The 22,222-nt window shown below is 41.6% G+C and overlaps 1 protein-coding gene across 6 annotated transcripts in view; it reads right to left on the minus strand.

The window, feature by feature from the left end:
* The window catches only part of esrrb (estrogen-related receptor beta), a 51,300-nt gene extending 35,332 nt beyond the window's left edge, over positions 1–15,968 (minus strand). For 4 of the 6 annotated variants that reach the window (XM_019857343.1, XM_019857340.1, XM_019857342.1 and 1 more), the window contains exons 1-3: positions 11,410–11,884; positions 8,368–8,436; positions 323–732 (exon numbers count right to left, since the gene is read on the minus strand). In XM_019857343.1, the coding sequence (XP_019712902.1) occupies positions 323–732; positions 8,368–8,436; positions 11,410–11,459 (529 nt within the window). In that variant the 5' untranslated portion in view covers positions 11,460–11,884. Of the gene's footprint in view, positions 1–322; positions 733–8,367; positions 8,437–11,409; positions 11,885–15,665 lie in introns of those variants that run through there. The other 2 variants (XM_019857344.1, XM_019857341.1) reach the window with 2 other exon arrangements.
* Positions 15,969–22,222: the final 6,254 nt, after the last annotated feature.

The following is a 22,222-nucleotide window of genomic DNA, read 5'->3' on the forward strand; positions in this document are numbered from 1 at the left end:
TGTGTGTGTGTGTGTGTGTGTGTGTGTGTGTGTGTGTGTGTGAATCAGTGACTTCAAACCCAGTACATTATAGACTGGACAAGGATATGTAAAATGTACAGCAGCCGATGTTTAGAAAAAAGTGCATCAGTGTTTTCAATACTGTAGATATCCAATATCTTGATGGTGATGGCTAGTGTATTTTTACACAATGAATATGTGAGATTGAAAATACGTCCGTGTTGTAATATCAGAGTTGCTTTGGAGATGTGTTTCTTGGATGGAAAAAAAATCTCTGTACTGTGTTCGAAGTATTGTTGCATGAAGACGAGGAGGAAAATACCTTGTATTGTCCTTTTAAAAAAGGCTTTGCAGGCCTCACAAGAGGCCACACCATAGTGGTACCCCGAAGCTATATCTCCACAGACCAGGCACAGCCTCTTGGGGAGGGAGTTCAACATGTATTCGCACTTTATGGATGAATCCTCCATGATGGTGCTGGAGCAGTCGTCATAGCGCTTGCGGCAGGCGCCGGCTCCTAGCCCACCGGGGGTGAACATAGGTGGAGAGTCCAGGCCGTTGGAGTGGCTGTTCATGGTGCTGACATAGCCACCGCTAGCATCAGAGTTGCCGCTGGGACTATGGTGGCTGACCGTGTCGATGACCGAGGATGGACTGGAAGGCTCCGTTTTAATGTAGGACCCGCAGCTGGAGGGTAGGTGCCGATCATCAGCGGCCATTCTATTCAGCAGCCTGTAAGAGGCGCGGTGAGAAACAGGAAGGGGAGAAAGAAGACAAACAGTCAATTAGCATGTGTTTTTATAGAGTAGAACTATGAAGCACAAAGATACAAATATAGTGACCGTCATGACATATTAAAGTACCAACATTCTAAAACAGGGGTCCCCATGCCATGTCCCCTCTAAGTTGAGCAATTGCGCTCTGCTCTCACCCTCTCAGTGCACTAAAAAAATCGATCATTATGAAGACGACAAAAAAAAAAAAAAAAAAAAAAAGTCTGTTCGTCCTCGAGTGCCATGCACTTGGTTCCGAAAAGGCGTTTGAGATACGACAGTTCCATGTATTCATTGATCAACACTTGGACACAAATCAGAGTGCCAAGTGAGTTCTTCCTCTTTTACGCTGGAAATAAAATCTAAGTTTATGTAGTTGAAATATTTTTTTCTCACTGATTGCAAATGAGGCTCCGAGTCACAAGGCTGCTGCAGTAGCCACTGTCTGAACCTGCTTGGCTCACTCTCATCCTCTAAGTGCTGCCTCTGCTCTGAAAAAGGAACCAGGAAGAGCAGTGAGCCATAAACAAATTCTTTATTTCAAAACAAATGATTACTGTCAGCAGTAATCACATGCAAACAATAAACTAGCACTGAATTCCTCGCAGCCGTCAGCCCAGACCTCTCTACTTTTCTCTGCTTCCTTTCTCTCCGCCCCTCGACGCCCTCATCCAATTACAAACCACAATCGCTTACCTTCTTGATCTGGCAGAAATTCGGAAATTAAAGAACTGCTCAAGGAAACTGTAGGCTTGCAACAATAGTCATCGACTATCTCACGCCCCACACTTTGAGAATTCTCTGCTCAACACACATACTCCAAAGAAAAGAAAGCAGAGTGGACCTTGGATTGTCTCCTTGAATCAGCAGTGAACCAAAAGCAAAAACGATGACAACATATTGACTGCTCCTCGGTCTGTCTACTAGCTGTTTTTTGGAGTACATGCAGTCCATGATGTGGCATGTCCAGGATGAAGTGCAGCATTTGGGTTTTGGACGGTTGGATGTGCTATAATATATTCTGTGCTCACAGAAACAATAGGCACCTTGCTGTGTCTTGAAGCAGTGAACTGAAAAAAAAAAGAGCGCTACAACTTTGCTCAACTCTTGTTTTCTTTTAGCAAATAGAGTAAACTGAATTGGTGTGCTGATAAAAGGGAATAACTCAATATATTGGTGTAATGTGAATATTTAGTGACTTGTTAAGGTTATATGTCTGAAAACAGACACATCGCTTTACACTGCATACCATGGAGGGGGTAAAAGGTCACCTGAACTTTCTTACATTAACACAATCAAGTGTTGCCAGGTTTATTGAAATTTGACAAACAGGCAACACGCGAAGAGCAGCAATGCAGTCAAATGTGGCCCTTAGCACATTACACCATCAGCATATTGCCAACAAGTAGTAATGTTTACATATTTGACATACCGGAATAGCATTAACACCGCTGGACCCAAGCTGCCTGCTTGGAAGTTAGCTGTCAGTCTGAGCGCTTCTTGCTGAGGACAGGAAACCAGAGGCCTCTGCTATGTCGCCATTCAGTTGGCCAAACTGCCTCTCACTCTCTGAGGATGATTTAATTGCGAGGGTGGGTGACAGAGAGGTTCAGGCCCAGGGGTCATTGGGTCAACCTGATTTTCTCACCCTGGCTTCCTAGGCCCGTGGAGATGGGGGTCAGTGTGTCAAATTAAATCTCATTCCCGGGTTTCTCTCCCTGCTGTCATGTATATTCATCGCAGCTCCAGGTGCCTACCACTTCTGGAAAATCAAAAAAAAAAAAGGTTAACTGCTAAAATAAATAATAAAAAATGCCCCCATGCTAAAACCATTGACCTTGAGAAATAAGCCTGTCAGCATGTACTCTTTTTTTTCCTCCTCATATGAATATCCAAAATACATTTTTAAAAAGAATGGTGTTTTAGATTGATTTTAAATACAACAAAATGGTTTTGTTTTGTTTTCATTAGGGATACCAATGTGTTATTCAGATTCGCGGCTTAAAAAAAAAAAAATTCCATTTGGACTCTTAAACGTCCTTGCAGACAGAAATTGAAAGGTGAATCAATTTCATGCCTTTCTTAAATAGAACTTGCCGCCCTTGATAATGAATGCAGATTGCATCTGCGTAAATTATTGCATGGCTCTGTTCATTTGCTTTATGTTCTCTGTTTTAGATGGATATGTGCACCTGTGCGGCAGGGCACCTGCACTTGGCTTATTAAAGGCTATATATTAAAACGCGGGCACACAAGATGGCTCCATTTAGCTTTTATTTCACAAATTCAGAGTAAGCCTAACCCCGGTTCAAAGGCCAACTTCAGGGTGACACTTAGCATAATTGCATAAGTGTCTTAACTGTTTCGCCTCCAGCTCAATGTGGCCATTTATTATAAATGTTCTGGCTGGAATTCCCTTAACTCATTCTGCGATGACACATTATTCCACAGCTACGCGTGTGTTTTTAACAAGTCTGCATATATTGATTAATGATACTGAGGGAATACCAACATCTTGAACCTGTGGTATTAATCAAACAGTGTGGAAAAAATACATATATAAATATGCAGGATCTCAAATGGGACCGTACTAATTTAAATCTATGAATAAATACCATTGTACCATGAATTATGAACACTAAATATTTTGACAGTCACAATAGGTGGGATTAATATTTCAGTATGTGGAATAGGTGCTAATTAGCAGGTGTGCCGCACATTACTGCAGATACCTTCATGCTGTGAAATCTATTATTCTGTTTTACTTCCTTCCTCAAGCTAAGTACAAGCGTTTCATATTCTATTGCCTGTCTGCCCAAAGGAGCGCAGCTCCTCTTACTGCTCCCTTTCTCATTTTCCTTCCTCTCTTCCTTCTCCTTTTGTCCGGATCAAAATTCATGCTGAGTAGAGGCATACGTGTGCTCACTTTGTTTTAATCTGATTCCATCTGGTCCTACTAGCAATATTTCAGATCCCTAATATCATTCCACTGGTACTGCTGTGACCTGGATTAGCTGTCTTAATGACCGGCAACACTTCTCACATACTCACTGTTCCTGAACATCTGAGGGAACACTCGTTCCTCCATGTCTTGACACTTTCTTTCCTGTAAGCAAAACTTGGATGAGATTGTCTAGAGTGCAGTTGGGATCTAAATGAGCAAATTTGTAAGAATTCCTGTGAAAACTGACATTCTCCACTGTAGCCTATAACTCGACGCACAAAGCAACGCTACAGGCTCGGGTCGCATGGTGAGTAAGAACCCTTGATGTTATTTCTTTGGTTGTTTTTACAAGCAAGGCCACCCGATGCCAAAGACACAATTTTAGACCATTTACGAACCTCATCACAAGGTGTCACATGCCTGCTACCTCAAACTGAGTGGGGATGGGCAGGGGAGGTTGGGGTTGACATCTGCAGGCAGGGTGATGGTGATATCAGATGCCCCAGTAGGGGCGGATCTGTCTAGAAGGCCCCAGGCAATGTGGTCTGATAAGCCACCGGTCCTGGAGTCAGGCGCAGGTAGGACAAACTCAATTAGGTTCTAAAATACCTCCTCTGAGCCTTGCTCGGCCTCTCTAGCAGAGTCAAAAACCTACTGGCATCCGCGCATCCTGACCTCCCTTCGAAGGGCTACGGCTACCTTTTACCGCTTCAACACACAGCCAGGGACTCATAGGAAAAGCAATGACTGAAGGAGGGTGAGGGAGAAGCTTCCAGCCAGAAAAAGTCAAATTAAGATTTGTAGAGTGTGTGTCCACATGAGGGCAAACAGACAAGGGGAAGCACCAGGGTCCCAGAAGGACTTGAAGCAGCCCTTGGGATTCAAATGTACAATCATTTGATACATAAGCTATCCTTTTTATCTAACTGGTCCCACATTAATGACCATCATGGGAATATGGGGGAAATGTAGTCCTGGGGTAAGTGCTTTTCACTGTTGTTTGAATGGGCTTTTGTGCTCGGTGATTAAAATGTGTGTTTTTGCGGCAGACAAAATATGAACGATGGAATCCCATTGGGGTAACGTGGTATGCTGTGGTTGCACTCCTTGGGGATGTATTTCGATCGATAAAGACTATATTTCAGATTTTCAATCCTCAATCTGTCTTCGGCCTAAAAGTGCATGTGTGCGTGTGTTTGGGGTGGGTTGTTGGGGTAGGTAATGAATGGGAGTGGACCGCTCCCATCAGAAATTACAAAAAAAGTTGAGAAGAAAGAAGTTCCTTGAAAAGAGAGAAAAAAAGTAAGTCATATGTGACTAGTGTGTTTGTGGTAGTAAAGCAGATTGAGGGCCCCGATCAATAGACCATAGGCTGGGGGGCTAGTGCTGGGTTCCCATTGAGGGGGACCATGCTCTCTGTGGCCTTGACAATTAAGTCTCTCAATCTCTAGCACAGGATTATATTTAGCTGCTCCACAGCAATGCTGCTATCATCTTTATAAAGCAATGAGCTCACTCCACTACGACAACTTGAGCCCCGCGCTCCGGCGGCACCATATGATAGCCCAGACCAAGAAATACTGTAGATCACATCTATTGATCCCAGCCTCCCCCCGCCTCTTGCTCCTTCCTGTTGTGGAGATGCTGCTGGCATATAGGCTCTGCTTTTTGTCTGACGTAAACCGTCTGGGTCGCACAGGGCAGATCTGGTTCTTATAAGGGGTTGAGTTCAGGATGTTGATGGGAGCAAATGACTTGTGATAGAGAGATATTGTCCGTGGAGGGATGCAAGAGGCGGGGCCTGGCGACGGACTAAACTTCAGATTTTATGGAGCAAAAAAAAAAGTACAATCTTCTCCAGAACCCCAGCGGAAGACTTCCCTGCAGAATTGAACGGCTCATCATGCTGTATGGAAAAAAAGAAACTCATGATAAGTCTAGCCCTCAATGCAGTACATTTGGGATTAAATGTCTAATTGTGTCTTTTCATTTGAAAAGATTAGTTCCCATTACATCTGTTCTATGACATTGTCATGGTATAATTTGACAACATGAAATTACAATAGCCCATGAAATATAAAAAAGTAATTATCGTTCTACTTTTTGACTGCTGGTAGGTTTTGACAGTCGAATATTTTGTACATTAAATATTGTTTTAGAACTATTCATGATACGTCGGATTGTTCACACACGTAGCATTTTGTGATATAATGCGATAAGTGGAGCGTCTCATCATCCACTCACAATTCACATTTGCAGCAAGTTAGTCAATTCGAGTATTTGAAATAATAATAATAATAATAATAATAATAATAATAATAATAATAAGAGCTATTTTTCATCCAAAAATGTCAGGAAATTATGCAGTTTCACTTCGGCCCAATCATTCACCTCCGAAAAAGTGGCATCGGGCTACTGATATACTGACAGAGGCTGTGATACATGGATTTATGTAATGTCTTTACTCCACACTTCCAAAAAAATTGTTTGCGACACACAGAGAAAAAAAAAAAGTTTGGTCAGAGATGCATGTGATGTCCTTGAATATGTTTGCATGGGTGCAAACAGAAATATTATTATAAAAGGTTTAAGGCTATTTAAGTCCAGTGTAGCTCGCAGGTCTGAGACACAGTGAGTGTGTGTACAGGGGGGACGGAGACATAGCGCCATGCATGAAATTGCTTCATTAATCTTCTTCTGATAGGCTCTTCTTGTTTAGGAGTCAACTCTACCTGCTTGAAACAAAAAGCCTACCCTGCCTCCACCATAAACAAAAATTCCAATCAAAAGAGAAGCCAAACACAAACAGACAAAAACAGGCCTCATGTACACCAAATGATTACATGTCCAGAAATTTTTAAAAACATAATTCCACATGTATATATCTGTATCGGTCATAGTCAGTGTAGCCATTAGGAAGCCTATCGCAGGTGCTCACTGTCTAGAAATGACACCAGCATCAAGTCAGACTTCAAATTCAAATGACTGTAAATTAATTGATGCTATGACGATGTTTGCCTCTGTGGCAGACACCGCCATAGCAATGGCCTTTTTACAAGCTCATCTCCACCAGCTGCCACGTATTTCCCATAAATAGTGCTGGTAATAAAAAGGCGGGAGGGCCTTACTGATTTATATGATCGGGTCCGCCACCACACCATTCAGAAATAATTAAACTTTGGGGATATTTCATGAATTAATGTGTCTCCTTCAGGGGGCAATCTAAACATACATATCAGCCTTGTACCATGTCTGGTGCTTGCGGACGCTTGGCAAGGGGGTGTCGGTGGAGGGGGGGGTTCTCTGCCTCCGAGGGGCAGGTTCAACAACCACCCACTCAAAGTTACTATTTGATTGCACTTAGCACTGTCGTGGCGCTATCCTAAGGAGGTGTTTTAACTCAAGCATATTTTGTGACTGGCATCCAAATGGGTCAGCAACCACACACTTATGAATGAAAAAGCAAAACTGTGAAAAAAAAATGAAACAGGCCTATTTCACTACATCACCACATTTAACTTTGCTATGATTTACATTTTTTGTTCATTTTTTGGTTTTGTTCAGTTCCTGATGTGATGCTCGAAATGTTTTCGCCACACTATGAAAGTCTGTGCCAACGCACACACAAGGCGGTCGTTTGCTCACAGCTTTCCAAAGAACATCATGGGAAAAAAAAAAATGCTTTGCGTCAAAGTTATAGTGGGGGCAAGGCTGGTCCGGCATACACAGAGACTTGCTGAAGCTGTCAGTAGGAATGGGAGCTGCTGCTGTGAGGGACGGTTTCAATATTGATTTCATAAATAAACAAAGCTAACCATCGATCCTAATGTTATTTTGCATTTCAATTACTGCTCAGAAACATAACCTTCAAACAACGGGACGCTCAATACCAATAGCCTTCACTGATAAACACCCATATAGTTATCCCCTTACATCACTTTGTGGTACCGAGTGGGCCTTTTGTAGTCGGTGAAACTTTGCAAACCAAGTTGAGGTTTTTTTTTTCCTCCCAACATTTCCACATTTTAAAATTCACAGTTTTTCCTTGAATTATTTTGGGAAATTTATATGAGCAATGTGGGGCAATGTGTGTGATTGTGTGCATGCAAAAATTGGGTCTGCAAATGAAGAGGAGCCCTTCACTGTTGGAGCAACAGGAAGAAGTGCTGACACGCTGTGTCGGTGATAGCACTCGGCTGCCACAAGGGCATAAGAGCCCAACGTAGGCTAGCATTATCCTTCTAGACTAATGGACCTGGTTATTTTTAAACAGATTCTCGCACCGCGGCGGAGGTCTCCAATGTTACCACGGGAGAGAAATTAGTCGGGGCACGTGTGATGATGCTCGATAGTTTTGGTACATAAGCAAAGGTGACATCATGATAGCTAATCACAAGCGAAGGGTCAACATTCGAGGTTTATTTGAAAGGAATGTCTAAAAAGTATGAAAATCTACGTTTTCAATCAAGCATTTTGTTTCAGTGTAAACATATATGGTTATTTTGTGCTGACATAAAAAGAAAGCATAGTGGGCATGGAGTGTTAATAAACTCTGCATCCCCATTTGGCCTGGAGACTGAATCCCCCCCACCCCCACCTTCATCTCAATCTGAGTGACACATTTACAGTGAAAGTAATGATACTAGATACCAGAAATGAGAAGGCTCCAGCGTGGCCAGTGGACTCAGGAATCTCTCTAATGAATTGGACAACAAAGCCCTGTTGGTACAAGGAAGAAGTATTTAGAATGGGGTGACAAACTGAATTTATAGACATCACAGACGCCACAATGCCACCTAAATGCAGGCGGCACGGGAGAAGACGGGCTGGTCAGCTTCGGGGGGTTACAGAGGCTTGCGTCGCCTAGCGGGGTGGCCATTCTCAGCCAGGAACCTCGTCTTGTAATGTATTCTGAAACCAAATTATCGTAAACTGATCCCATCTGGATAGTGTCTGTGCGCGGCTGCTTTGGTTACCCACCATTGCCTCTACCCTGCGATAGCATCTCCATGAAGACAGCAGAAATCTGATTAGCCCAACAACAATGAAACACTTGGTCAAAGAGCAAAGAGCTTTTAACTTAAGATACACTAATGTAATTCCCTCTCCTTGTTTTCTGAAACCTAATAACAATCTATCGGATGGACTGTCGAATGGGTGTTTGCAGGCTCCAATGCAGCACAAACTGGGAATCATGTCAAATAAATTTAAATCTAATCCATCAAAGTGTGCTAACTTCTTTCTGTTTCTCTCGAAAAAATACATGAAAAAGGTCTCATTTCATGAAGGGCAAGGGTGGATAGCGCAGTTAACTGTTTGAAGCCATGGTAATGCTGAGCTAAAAGGAAAGCCAGGGCGTTGATGGAACATTTCAGACCACAGAGAAGTCACATGCTGACTGGCTAAAAGCACCACCAGCAACATTCGGCTATTAGCAGAAAGTAAATACTTGACTCAGTCGCAACTTCAGGAAAAATAAAAATGCTCCGGCGTAGAATAAATACATACATTTGTAGACAGTCATTCAACTTGTTCATAAATTGAAGGTGCTCTTATTTCAAAATTACAGTCTGCTGTCTGCTGACTGTTTGGACACTGGCGAGGTCCACGGGTCTATCTACAGTCATGCTATGGTGATTTTATAATGGTACTGTGTTATCGACACAGAATCAATCCTGTGCATCTGACTAATCCTCTCATACAATCATCCAAGTCCCGTTCAGCATTAAGTGTGTATGTGTGTGTGTGTGTGTGTGTGTGATTTAAACGCAAATTAACATTGAAGAGAAGGGGGCTGCTTCTTAACTTAAACAATTTAAAACGTCACACACATACACACACACACACAAAAAAAAAAAAAAAAAAAGACAGGAGAAAAAATGTGTTTTCGGTATGAAAAAGCTAGAATGATTTTTCTCTCTAGTTTGCCATGTGCATTGGTGGGGGTGTGCATCCAATCATACATTTACATGAGATATTTCCCAATATTTCTACAGTACATTATGCTTGTTCATTATTTAGATTTTCTCTGTGACATATTATGAAAATGTAAGTCGATGGAAGGGTAAAAAAAATATGAAATATAAAGAAAATCTGTAAATTTGTTCCCACTTAGTTGTACTTGAAAAGGCTGTTATTCTTTTGGTCTGTTTTGAAGTATCTGTGGAGAGTAAGAAAGTTGAAATGAACGAAACTGAAACACACTTTTACTAAATATTATTTTAAATATCTACGGAACATGAAATGTGTTGTTCTTTCTAATGTTTGGCATGTTGAATTTGTCTTGGAAATTATGTTCTACAAATAGAATGACTGGATTCTTACTCCCACTTTAGAGAAAATTGATGAGACACAAAATTTACACGTACGCGATTCACTAAACAAACGAGCACAGTTAGGCACACTAAGTATAAGAAGTCTGAAAAGCTGCTTTGAAATAATACCCGTTTTTATTGTTTTGTAAAACTTATATTCATGCCTTCAAGTATTACGACTGCTGTGTTTCAGACACGATGATTTTATAAATATTTGGACGGTTTTATAATACAAGAAAAATTTAAATGCATTAAAGGAAGAAAGATAATCGGTCACAATTTTAATAGTGGCATAAGTTAAAGAAGGTGCAGAAAATTTCGGCTTTATCAAAGAAAAGCAAGTCCACAGCTCTTCAACTTTCTTTTTACTGATCATAAAGATATGTCCACTCTTTCTAAATATGCAAATTAACAAAATAAAATGTGTTGAATTAGGCAGCAATTAATGCTCGTGTCTCAAAACATTTATTCGTGCAGTTAAAATAAGGGCACAATTATTTCTGAAATCAAGTGCAAATTATATTTAATTAATAATGCGTCTCGATGTCTGACTGGATTTTATTGTATATTTGGAGTAAATGAACAACCCTTGAAGAAATATTTACCTCTAAGGCTTCTCAATATCTTGCTGTTGTTTATTTGGAATTGTAGAATTCAAACTTGGTCGTGGGTACATGTATTTTTTACATTTTGGCTTGAGTACTGAACATTTATAAGAAAATAAAAATTTGAGAAAAAGTACTTCTATAATTTACACATTTACGAATTGTGAGATTGGTGCAGCGATGTCAAATGAGGTGGGTCAGACAGAGTATTGAGCAGAAGTGGCAGCTTGTTTTGCGTGTCGCTGCTGGGACAGAGAAGCCAGCCACCGTTCCTGTTCTTTTGTTTATTTAATCCTACAATTTATCTTCTCCACTTCTTTATACATTTACTCTGATCCCAAAACCTCAAGTATTGTTCTCACATTTATTTATGAACACACAGTCAAACTCACCCCCTGAAGTAATTAAAAAGCTATGACGCTTTCACTTAGGAAACGGAATATGTGATCCACACTCAGAATTGAACATGTCAAGGCTGCCATAAAAGATGTGCTCAAGCGGTGAAGCTACACACACAGGCTCACACATGCAGAGTTTTTCTTGCCTTGTTGTTTGATTTAAAAAAGTCAACTAAACTCCATCCTGCATGATTGATACAAGGAGATATATAAACAGGAAAAGTTTAGGTGCTAAAAAAGTGAGATTGACAGAAAAGTACAAGCAAAGTGAAACTTAAACATAAGATGAACCGAAACGCAATAAAGATCACAGGGAGGTGTTAAAATGAAAAAGTGAAGGAAAGGAAGGAAGGAAAAAAAAAAGAGTGCACCTACTGGTTATGATAGCTGATAGGGTCTGGGAGACAAAGTTCTGAAATGTCCATCAGTCCAGTTTTAGCATTCCAGGAATGAGAGGAAGAGGAAAGAGGAAACAATTGAGAGCCGCTTCTTCCCACAAATGACAGCGGAGCACCCTCAGAGACGTTGCTGCCGAAAACCCCCTCCGGCAGCGCTTCCCCCAGCCTGCACAGGTATGTTGGACTCTGATGGACTGAGTGGCTGCGCGCATGTGGAAGGGGACATGTGTGTTGTGTAAGTGTTTATGTCTAGATGTGTGGCAAGAAGACTGCGTCTCTGATTGTAGGAGAGTGCATGTGTGTTGAGGGCAGGGAAGGAGGCAGGGGGCAGAGAAAAAGAGAGAGAGAGAGCAATAGAGAGAGAGAGAGAGTGCGGGGGAGAGAGAGAGAAAGAGAGACGCGCAGGCAGTGGCGGGATAAGGACTGAGATGGAGAGCGCAGGAGAGCGCCAGCGAGAGGAATGACTCTTTCCACAGGCGGGATAGGGCTCTTTAAGACTCAAGGGCTTGATGAATATGGAACAGCTGCTGTTGGCTGGCTCCGAGGGGGAGGACTTAAAGTGACAGAGGGGCCGGCACAACGCTGGGGAGGTGGGATCCAAAATGCTCACACGTTCTCTCCATGCTATGCATGGACGCAACACACACAAAACAAGTGATCACATCACAACAGACATTGGACACAAGTAACATTTCAAGCTGTATTAAACTTCAAAAACATAACCGGGCAAGATGACGACCTGATTGAGCAAGGTAGAAGTGTCAGAACAAACATCAACGGCACAAAGCCAAACATTAAAAAAGAAAAAAAAAATGGTATACCTTCATGTATCCCTACCTTCTGCATATGCATGCATTTTCATTGGCCGCTCAGAAAATTAAGACCATGATGACGAATCACTTGGGTTTTTTTTTTTCCCCAACCAGAGTCACGCTCAAATTTCATATTCCCCAATTGAGTGTATAACTCCACGGAGCTTTGTGAAAATCTATCGCTTTTGCCTATTCCTTCAAAAACAACAGCGGCAACTTTATCAAAACCAGGGTCACCAACCGAGTTACTTTTTGGGCACTGATTAATGCGAAGGACTCCCAGTATAATACACTTCTGAAATACAGTGGAATCTGGCTTTCCATACCACCTGGCTTACAAAAATTGTTTCCTTTGAAGAAAAATGATCAATCTTGGCATGGCCGCAAAAGGCTCAGAAGTTCTTGCTTTTCCTTGTGCCGCGTAAACGTCATTGGCTCTCTGCTTCAGGTGCCTTTGTTTATTGTTTTTTTTTTTTTGCCTTTACTGGCCATGACATCTGTCAATGCAATGCAAAAGCTGTGCTGCATTGCTGGAGGTGGTAGCTTCTTGGGGTGAGCAGTCACCACAGTGAACGGTGACATGACTGTACCCAAAAAAGTCTACGACACAGCACAGTGATTTGCTAGCGAACCCACTGTTATTTTTAATCAGTATAAATTGTGGTTTCTCCTAATTCTATATTGTACAGAATTTCATTTTTAACCACACAACTATTAAAATGAGGGCAAGGTATTGTTCTTATCAATCTAATCTAAAATGAATACATTTCTACAAGCACTTAGCTTTTCAAATGTTCCCTTGTACAAGAATATCACAAAGTCTGCGACTGTTGGAACAGGGCCTCAAGCTACTCATGTGGTCCTTCATCGCTACCTGGTGCCCCTTGCTCTATAGAATAAAAACCGCAGGCCAAAGTCTGTAATGGAAATGTCGAAACAGTTGAAAAGAACTTTCAAGAAGCTCAAATGACAGTTCAGAACATTAGTTAGCAGTGAACTTGACATTTACAGGAAAAAGAAAGCCGCCCTAAGCAAGTTTAAAAGCCAAATGAGGGCTGTGTAGCATATGATAAACTGTGACGTAGACTAAGACACTGTATAGAGGCTAAGGCTACACCAACACAGTCGAGTGCATTTGCAGCACTTCAGTTGGAAAAGTAATAGCTTTCAAACCACTGAGGACAGTTAATGTATTTATTGAGCTGTGTCGCTGGCTCCATTTGCGGTTGTTACATGTGAGAGAGCATTGTGGACCTTTCGACACCTGCGAGAGATGATCTCAAGTCATAACTCATGGTGTGGAGGCCCATCATCTTCTAAAGCAGCGGAAAATCCAGCTCTGCTCCTCTAACCCCGGCTTTAGAAGCGCCTGTGTTTCCGTGTTGATCGAGCTCAGTAAGAATGCAGAGAATGCAGATAGCGTTTCACAGTCAGCGAGTGTCGCCGTGTTACTGTATCCTCATGTTGTCAGGGCAGAGCTTATGGTATCTTTTGGGGAAAACGGGTAGCAGCAACTCGGCAAAAAGCCCTTCTGAGCGTGACTGCCACCAGTTGTGCAAAGTTGGTCTCAACACAGGTGGCAACACCTTGAAGATAGAGATAGGTTAGAGAGAAGGCAAACGGCTTCATGAAGCGCTTGGGCTGGATGCAGAGCGGGAACAGTGTAACCCCCTGGAGAGGAGTCCTGTTCCATTCATTGGCTCACGTTTCTATAATCAATGCAAAAACATCACGCAATCCCTATTGATCATTGCCGGCCTATTGATGCGCAACAGTAGTGTCTCCACAGTGGCACATATTTCACAGCATCTGTTCCCCCTTTTTTGGGACAAAAAAAAAACAAATGACTAAATAAATTCAATCCAATTAAGACTGTTGCCAAATCCAGCACCTGTCAGCCTAATTCCTGGGATAGGAATAAACACACTGTCAGAGTTGTAAGACCCCAATAAGACACCACACTACAGACTGGGATGGAAATAAAACAGGGGGCGCAAAGCAGATGCTGCCATGCCTCCCAGTAAGGCTTGTTGTTTTATGTTGGGTTTTAAGTCGAACAACCCTGGATGAGCCCGAGGGGAATCAGAAGAAGTGGTGATATCGTCGTGATACAACGCGCAACGGTATTATCCTGGTATCTAACCTGAATACTGCCTTTCACCTTGGTGACTGCCTACATGAAACAAATCTCATATCTGCATGTTTTCATGTGGCTTGCCAAAGCTTTTAAGTGACATCCTGACATGTGTCGCACCATGTGAGCTATGAAAGCCCCGCTGAAAGCTGCTATCGCGCCTCCTTATCAGCTCTGTTATGAAAAATCACAGCATGTGACAGTTGATTTGACAGAAAAGGATCTGATAGAAATAAAGAATAGAGCCACGTGAGACCGGCACTCGATCACACACCATGAAAAGTTAAAGCAGTAACAGGAGAAGTACAGCGGCTGATTATGTAATCTGCTGGAATCGTTACAAGCTTAAACTGAAAATAAGTGTTTCTTTTGTCAGGGTGTATATCTATTCGACCGGTGTTTATTCCGTATGTGCGGCCTGCTATGTAAAAAGTGACACACAGAGAAAACATGGAACAAAGTGTTCAACAATTTATGTGACATCTCAACATCTAAAATAAAGAAATACAAGGTCAATCAGGTGTACTGCTAAGGTTTGCTGGTGGAATACATATTGGATCTATCCGGCAGTTATACTTATTTTTATTACATCCTAACCTCCACTGAAAAATGCAGAATACTAAATTGCAAATGATATATTTAGTAAATTGGATGACATCAAAAGTAAGATTTTTTTTTTTAATCAAAATGTAACTCAAACCTATCTGTGTTGAAACCTTCTGTGCACTGGGGTTAAAAGATGAGAGCAAAATTAGTTCACCAACTTATGTGACATCTCTCAAGTAAAGATGACTTCAGGCGGCAATTTTAACACTTAACAAGGAAAAATGTGGTAATTCTGATCCGGTGTACTGCTGATGGAAAACATGCAGTGAAAATGTTGTAATATTCATTACTTTTTAACATCCACTGAAAAGTACAGACAACTAAATTGCAGTTGATCTCTATAATGAACTGTCTCAGTGACAATACATTACTATAATTTTATATTTTTATATGTGTATAAAAGTGTGTGTGTGTGTGTGTGTGTGTGTGTGTGTGTGTGTGTGTGTGTGTGTGTGTGTGTGTGAGTGCGTGCGTGCGCGCGTGTGTGTGTGTGTGTGTACAATCTGGACAGCGGGCTCACAAGACAGGCCTACCTAAATAGCTAAAGGTACGTCGTTTAAAGACAAGGAAATCAATGAAACAATTGAGGATAAAAGTAAAGAGCGTGAGAAGACAGACAATACTGACAATCCTGAAAGTGAGAAAAGACTGAGAAATGTCGACTCATCAACGTACAAGTACCTTTCTACGACATGCCACTGTCCCAGGCGACAAGCGTCATGTCAAGGAAGTGATGTCTGTCGGGTCTCTCTGCCTCTGGAGGTACAGGCGTGGTGGCACGCAGGATGTTTCGCTGGGTGGTATGATGCCTCTGTGAATCCTGGACGCCCCGTTCAGCTGTCACACACCGGCGCCTCAATGGCAACTCCGCCTCCGGCGCGCGCTTAGCTCTTAAAACAAACTCCTCCACTGGCAAACGACTCGCGCCAGTCAGGTCCACCAGAAAAGGTGTCACAGCAGGTTAATGACGACAGTGTTCCGTTATTCGCGTAAAGTCATATTGAAATGTTTGAGATTGTTTGTGTATTGCCTGAATAAGTGAAAAGGTCGGTACGGATTAAATACAAATCAGATGCATTTTATTTTATTCATTTGTGCAGTTTAAGGTGAATTAATTATAAAATTGTGGGGTTTTTTTTCATGGGACAGTTAAAAAACTAAATTGCCGTTCGGGTAATTAATGATAATTATTGTATTTAAAAAAAAGTTACATTTACAACTCTAAGCAGCAGTAACTTTGAGGGGACTAACAGACTATGACAAACTCCCACCAAAGGGCGCAGGGTCCAGATCTGGAGATCTGGCCCGTCAAATCAATTATGTGGCCCACTAAAGCAAATAAGTGTGTCCACTTCGTTTCTCGTTGAATGTTAAATGGTTTGTCCATTTAATTTGGGCAAAAAATCTTTAGCAATTTAAAATCGTAATAGCCTTCTGATTAAAAAAACTTAAATTTACATGATAGAAAGATAAGGGGGAAAACATAACATATTGAAAAAAAATGGAGGAATATTCATCAACATAAGATTAATGCAACTAATAGAAATTGCTACATTGTTTTCAGGACAGCTTTTACCAGCAGATACCACAGTTTGCACCTGTGACCACCGCAGCTGTGAGCTCCGGCTTACACGAGCAGTAAATAGTGCTATCATCTCCACTAGAGGGAGGGCTCTCTCACAACAAAGCCACAGAGGGGCGACAGCAGAGGTGCCTTTTTTATTTATTTTCTCACAAAGAGTGTTATTCGTAAGGCAGATAAATGACAGCCAGATGAGTGCCAACATGCAGGCACACAATGGGCACTCAACTGCTCTGACTTGTGAACACAAAAAGCCTCTCCCTTACAAACATGTGATTACTGTCCCTAATAGATTAATTCATGCTGAAAGATAGAAATGGACTCCAGACTATTGACGGAATCATTTCAGGGAGCAAATTAAGTGACATTAAAAGAATGATATTGCTACCCGTGAAAGTATCATTGATTTTTTTTTTCGAATGCAATTAACTGTATTTGAAAATGGGACCTGGACATTGAGCTGTACACTGGGAGTACTGAAGATCACTTCATTTGAGAGAGATATAAAGACCAAATTATCCTATCAAGGAGAAAATCTATAAATGTAATGGTGTAGCACTTTAGCGCCAAGGAACGGCAAAGGGGCCTTGTTCAGTTTCCTCTGTTTTGAAGTCTTGATTACTGTGGTTACACAAAAACACGGTGGATTAAGTTAACCCACTTGAATGTATAAAAATACTTCTCTTATTTTTTCCAGACATTAAATCAAAAGGGAAATGTATTTAGATGAAGAGCTTTGTTCTGACAAAAAAGAGCAATTAATACAATGACAAAATCCTGACATCCTATCCCATCTGCAGGCTCTCTCATGTGCCATGTCCATGTTTCGGATCAAGCTGTCTGCAATATATTCAAAATGTGCGACACATTGCAGTTCCATTTCAAACCGTGATAAGCGCTGTGCCTGAGTTTGTGTGGCTTTACTCAGAGGACTCTGGATTCCTCTCAAATTCCAAAATCATCCACGTTAAGAGAAGAATCTAAATTGTCTTAAGGTGTGACTGTCACTGCGAATGGTTGTTTGACTATACAGTATGAGCCCTGTAACTGACTGGTGACCAGTCTGTTTTGTGACACACCTCTCACCAAAGTCTTCTCGGATTAAGCTCCAGATGAATGGAAGTACGTCATGAATTTATTTTACAATCAATAATTTGAATTGAAAATCTTGGCAAACATATTCAGACTGAGAAAATGAATTGTTTTAACGGGATAAAAATAATGTTTGTAAACTTTGCAGGTCTGGGTAAACACATTTCATTTTTCTCAGAACAATTCAAAGAGAAATAGTGTTTCGGAAAAGAGTATCTTATACTCAAACTGGATTTGACAATTTCACTTCCATTAAATTACTATGAAACTAAAAGTCATACTGGTTTGTATTTGTGTGTGGTTGCGTGTGTGTGTGTGTGTGTGTGTGTGTGTGTGTGCGTGTGTGTGTGTGTGTGTGTGTTTGTGCTTGGCCTTTGTCAAAGTCATCCTCAATCAAACCGTGATTATCACTCTCTGCCAAATGCTCTGATGGCCCGACGCTTAACCAGTCAAGTGCTCTAAAAATACATTTTTGACACAAGTCAAGCTAAAGCACTTTCAAATTAGAAAGGATGAAGGAGCACACACTCAACACGATGTCTCTCTCGCGGACCCATCAGTTAGAAAGCAGACATATTGCACACTTAATCTGCAACCTGTCCTAAACTCAAGTCTCTTTAGCCACCCGATGGAAGAGTGTGTCGTTTGTTGGCTGCTTTGTAGTTGTAAGCAGACTTTTGATGGATTGCAGCAGTTGCTAGTCCACTCAGCTCTGTAACTTAGTTACAATGTTGGTAATGCAGTGAAAGAAATCAGAAAAAAAAAGAGCCATAGTAGAGCGATAGACATGAAACATATCAGTCAGAAGCACTCAGGTGATGTCCCATATTTGGAGGGACTCGGCATCCATCTCTGGTTCTACAAAACAAACAAAAAAATGCAGCGTAATTCAAACCCAATCATTTTTACTTGTGATTGTGACAAACTGAATCAGCAGGTTCGAACCGCCTCTGGCTCCCCGACTACTGTCAGCCAGCCTCAACCCAGCCCAAATGTCATTTAGGAGACATCTTACTCCCTTTCCCTGCTCTTTGATGCTCCCCACATTGCCATCCCTGCTCTCGCTTTGAATTCTAGACACCACAGCCCTTAGATTTACTTGCTTAACAAATATGGACAGGGGGCTTAAGTGGTTTTTGAAATCTTCAAATGGACTTTGGACTGCCTACGTTGTGCTTGGTGGCGAGAGTCTCCCCATCTCTCTCCCCTGTTTCAATCACATGCTGCATGTATCGGCTACCGTGCACGCGCGTGTCCGTGAGTGTGTGTGTGTGTGTGTGTGTGTGTGTGTGTGTGTGTGTGTGTGTGTGTGTGTGTGTGTGTGTGTGTGTGTGTGTGTGTGTGTGTGCGTGCGCGCGCGAGTGCGGGGGTGCGTGCGTGCGTGCGTGCGTGTGTGTGCGTGTGTGCGCACAGCCGCGCTTGGATGGAGCGGCAGTCTGGAAATGAGATAAGGATGTCTGATTCATAGGATCTGACAGGAAATCTATATCCTGCAATGTTTATAATCCAGCCATTACTACACAGCCAAATGAAAGAACAATAATCCAATCAATTACTCCCATATTTACCTGAGGCCCATTCTCAGCTGAAAAGGCAAAGAGTGGCCGTGGAGGCTGTAAAACGGACAAGATGGGCGAGGGTGGCAAGGGGTGGGGCCGAGAGATGGGAGAGAGGGCGAAGATGGGGCATCCTCTGGGGAGACATGTCGGCAGGAAGTGGGACAGTTCACCGGCATGCTTTCAGTGGGGTTAAAGGTCAGTCATTAGTCAACATTAAGGCCTCATTGATTAATGTGCAAAGAGAAAGAATTTGAATATGTAAGGCAAGATGGTAAAAATTTCACTCTCACACGTTTTGTTTCTTTGCCTTTCTTTCGGAAAGAAGAAGATCAGGTGTCATCCCACTCTCACTGATCCCACGTTATCCATTCATAGGAAGTCCTCCGAGGCAACTTCTCTCCATATAAGCATGGAGGAATTCTCTGGTGGTGGTTTACTTATCATAGAGTCTTTCATGACGGTATGAGCTGCTCTTCATTGTGCGTGAGGGGCGAGGTTTATCTTATTTGGAAAAGTGAGGGGGGCCTGCCCTTATCTGTCAATAAACAGTAATTAGATTTTGTGGCCGATAGCGTCGATTGGTTTCTAATCTAGCTGTCGCTCCAGACGTGTGTAATTAAAATCCCGATTGATAAAGGGGGTAAAAGCCCGCCCACGCTACCACTTTACCAGGCCCTACCCCCGACTCCTTGAAAGCACAAACAAGGGAGAGATATGAAAGAATGCCTGAGGAGAAAACTGCACTTCTTATTGATCCATTCTATCTGCCTTCCTATCGATGCCCTTTTTCCACAATGGAGGGGCCGGTACAAAGGTTGCCGACGTAAAACTTCATTGCTAATCTCCATTTGACAGATATTATCCCTATAGTAAAACAAACCAAAAAAAAGCCTTTCAGGCAGTTATAAATATTTTTGTAAAAACATGGTAATAAATGTCAGAGGTGGCACTGTTAGGATTTAACCGGAATAGAATGATCACGGCCCTCTGTAGCTGCCATGGGCTTTTGACAGTTTTACATTTAAATACCGAGGACCTGAAGTAATTTACTCTTACCTTGAACTTTTGATTTGTATACCAGTAGCAGCAAAACTAATTGGATGAAATGTTAGTTAATCACAGTCCTTTGTGATTTTGTTGAATCATGGAGGAATGGCGTCTGTACTACACATCCTAGTTTAGAAAGAGGAATATACTTTTAAATTCGAAGTCCGGAACATTATCGTGCACAGCATACATTATCATTAAGCACCAAAGATTTTGACAAAACAAAAAAATTCCATAGCAAATCCTATTTTTATTCTTGTACATTCATACTGAATGGACTATTATAACATATTTCTCAAATTCACTTTCAATAGATTGTTTTTGAAACACTTGCTCTAAATGTGCGTCATTCACTAGAGTATGTTTTCGTCAGAGGAGTGAACTTTGCTAACAGTCTTGATGATCTGGTCCAAACAGATAAACGAGCCCGGGAGCACAGCAGAGAGCTGTCAAAGTTCAGGACTTTAAACAAAAAAGTGGGAAAAAAAAGATAGAGTGACACAGCAGGAGAGGTGATTGAGCAGTTTGACATCCAAATCGCTCATTTAGTCTGAAATCATTTTTAAATGTTCCCAAAATGTGTATTATGAGGTTGTGCGCGGTAATGAGATTGCTCGGACTAAAACGTGTGTGGTACATTGCAGGGTTTTTAAAAATGTGTCAGCCAAAAGCATCCCTCATGTGACCTTTCCTGTCTGACACTGGTCACCTGCTTTCACGTGTGACCGCCGACCATCACCACTGAATGATGGCTGCCTTCTGTGCTTCATCCCCCTCTCTCACACAAGTGCACGTGCGCACACACCGTGTACCCGCGGTTGGAGCGGATAAACCAAGCTGAAGCAGTCATAGGCAAGAACATAATAAATCACACATTAGCCACTGCAGCTCATTGGGAGGTGTATGTTCGAGAAAAGCACTGGTCTAGTGGTTAATTTGGTTCTTAATGGAAGGCAAAATTTCCAAAGGAAAACTTTCATTGGGCGCAAATGACTTTCCTCAGTTTTCACTTTGGTAACACAAAGAGAGTGTGATTGATAAATGCTGGCAGTGCAGTGCCAGCCCATGCATGGCGTACCTCATTTAACGGATTTCTGTAATTTCCCCATAAACAATGATTAATAAATGGCAACCCGCGCAAGTGAAAAATAGACAATTCACTGAGATGTTGCTGAGAAAGCTTTTTAACTTCGAAATTGTAAATCAGACAGAGTACATGTCTTCAGCATTCTTCTTTAGCATCATACACCATTATTGTTTCATTGCACCTGCTACGGTCAGCGATCAAAATGATGTTGCTGTTTTGTTTTTTGTTTTTTTAAACCATTGTTTTTGAAGTTCTTGTAAGTTGAGATTTTGAAGGCATATTAGGTCATTTGATGAATATCATACAAAAACAAATAGAACATGTTTAATCGTCTTTGTTTTTAGGTCATACATGTTAAACACAAGACCGGCTTCGTCTTTTTAGTAACTGCAGTGCACAGGGACTCATTTTCAGTCCTGAAGTTTCAGGGCTCAGACATGCCCACTGTCATTTACAACATTTTAATGAAGAGATTCAATTTTACCTTCATAAGTCTAAAATAGCTTGCAGGTGGTCAAAAATTATACTTGTTGTGCTTACAGCATCATGATCAATGTTAATTTGAACAAGCATGATAACATGAATCGTAAAAAGAGGGAAAAAAGGACAAAAATGGACCAATAGGAAAGTGTACATACAGTAACATGGGATAAGGTCAACAGCACACATATTTGTACGTATCACAAATAACAAGGCAGATTTATCAAGCACTGTAGCAAGATTAAGGCTGCTATCACTGCACTTCATGTCAGAGCTCTCATTTTGCAACTTATTCACACCAATTCTGGCGCCCTACTTATCGCACTGACGCTAACTTTACGAAAGCACCAGAAATCAGAGGAGGCTTTCCCATCATGCTTTGTTGCCGTCA

This window comes from Hippocampus comes, unplaced genomic scaffold, assembly GCF_001891065.2.
Source record: "Hippocampus comes isolate QL1 unplaced genomic scaffold, H_comes_QL1_v1.1 scaffold32, whole genome shotgun sequence".
Lineage (NCBI taxonomy): Eukaryota > Metazoa > Chordata > Actinopteri > Syngnathiformes > Syngnathidae > Hippocampus > Hippocampus comes.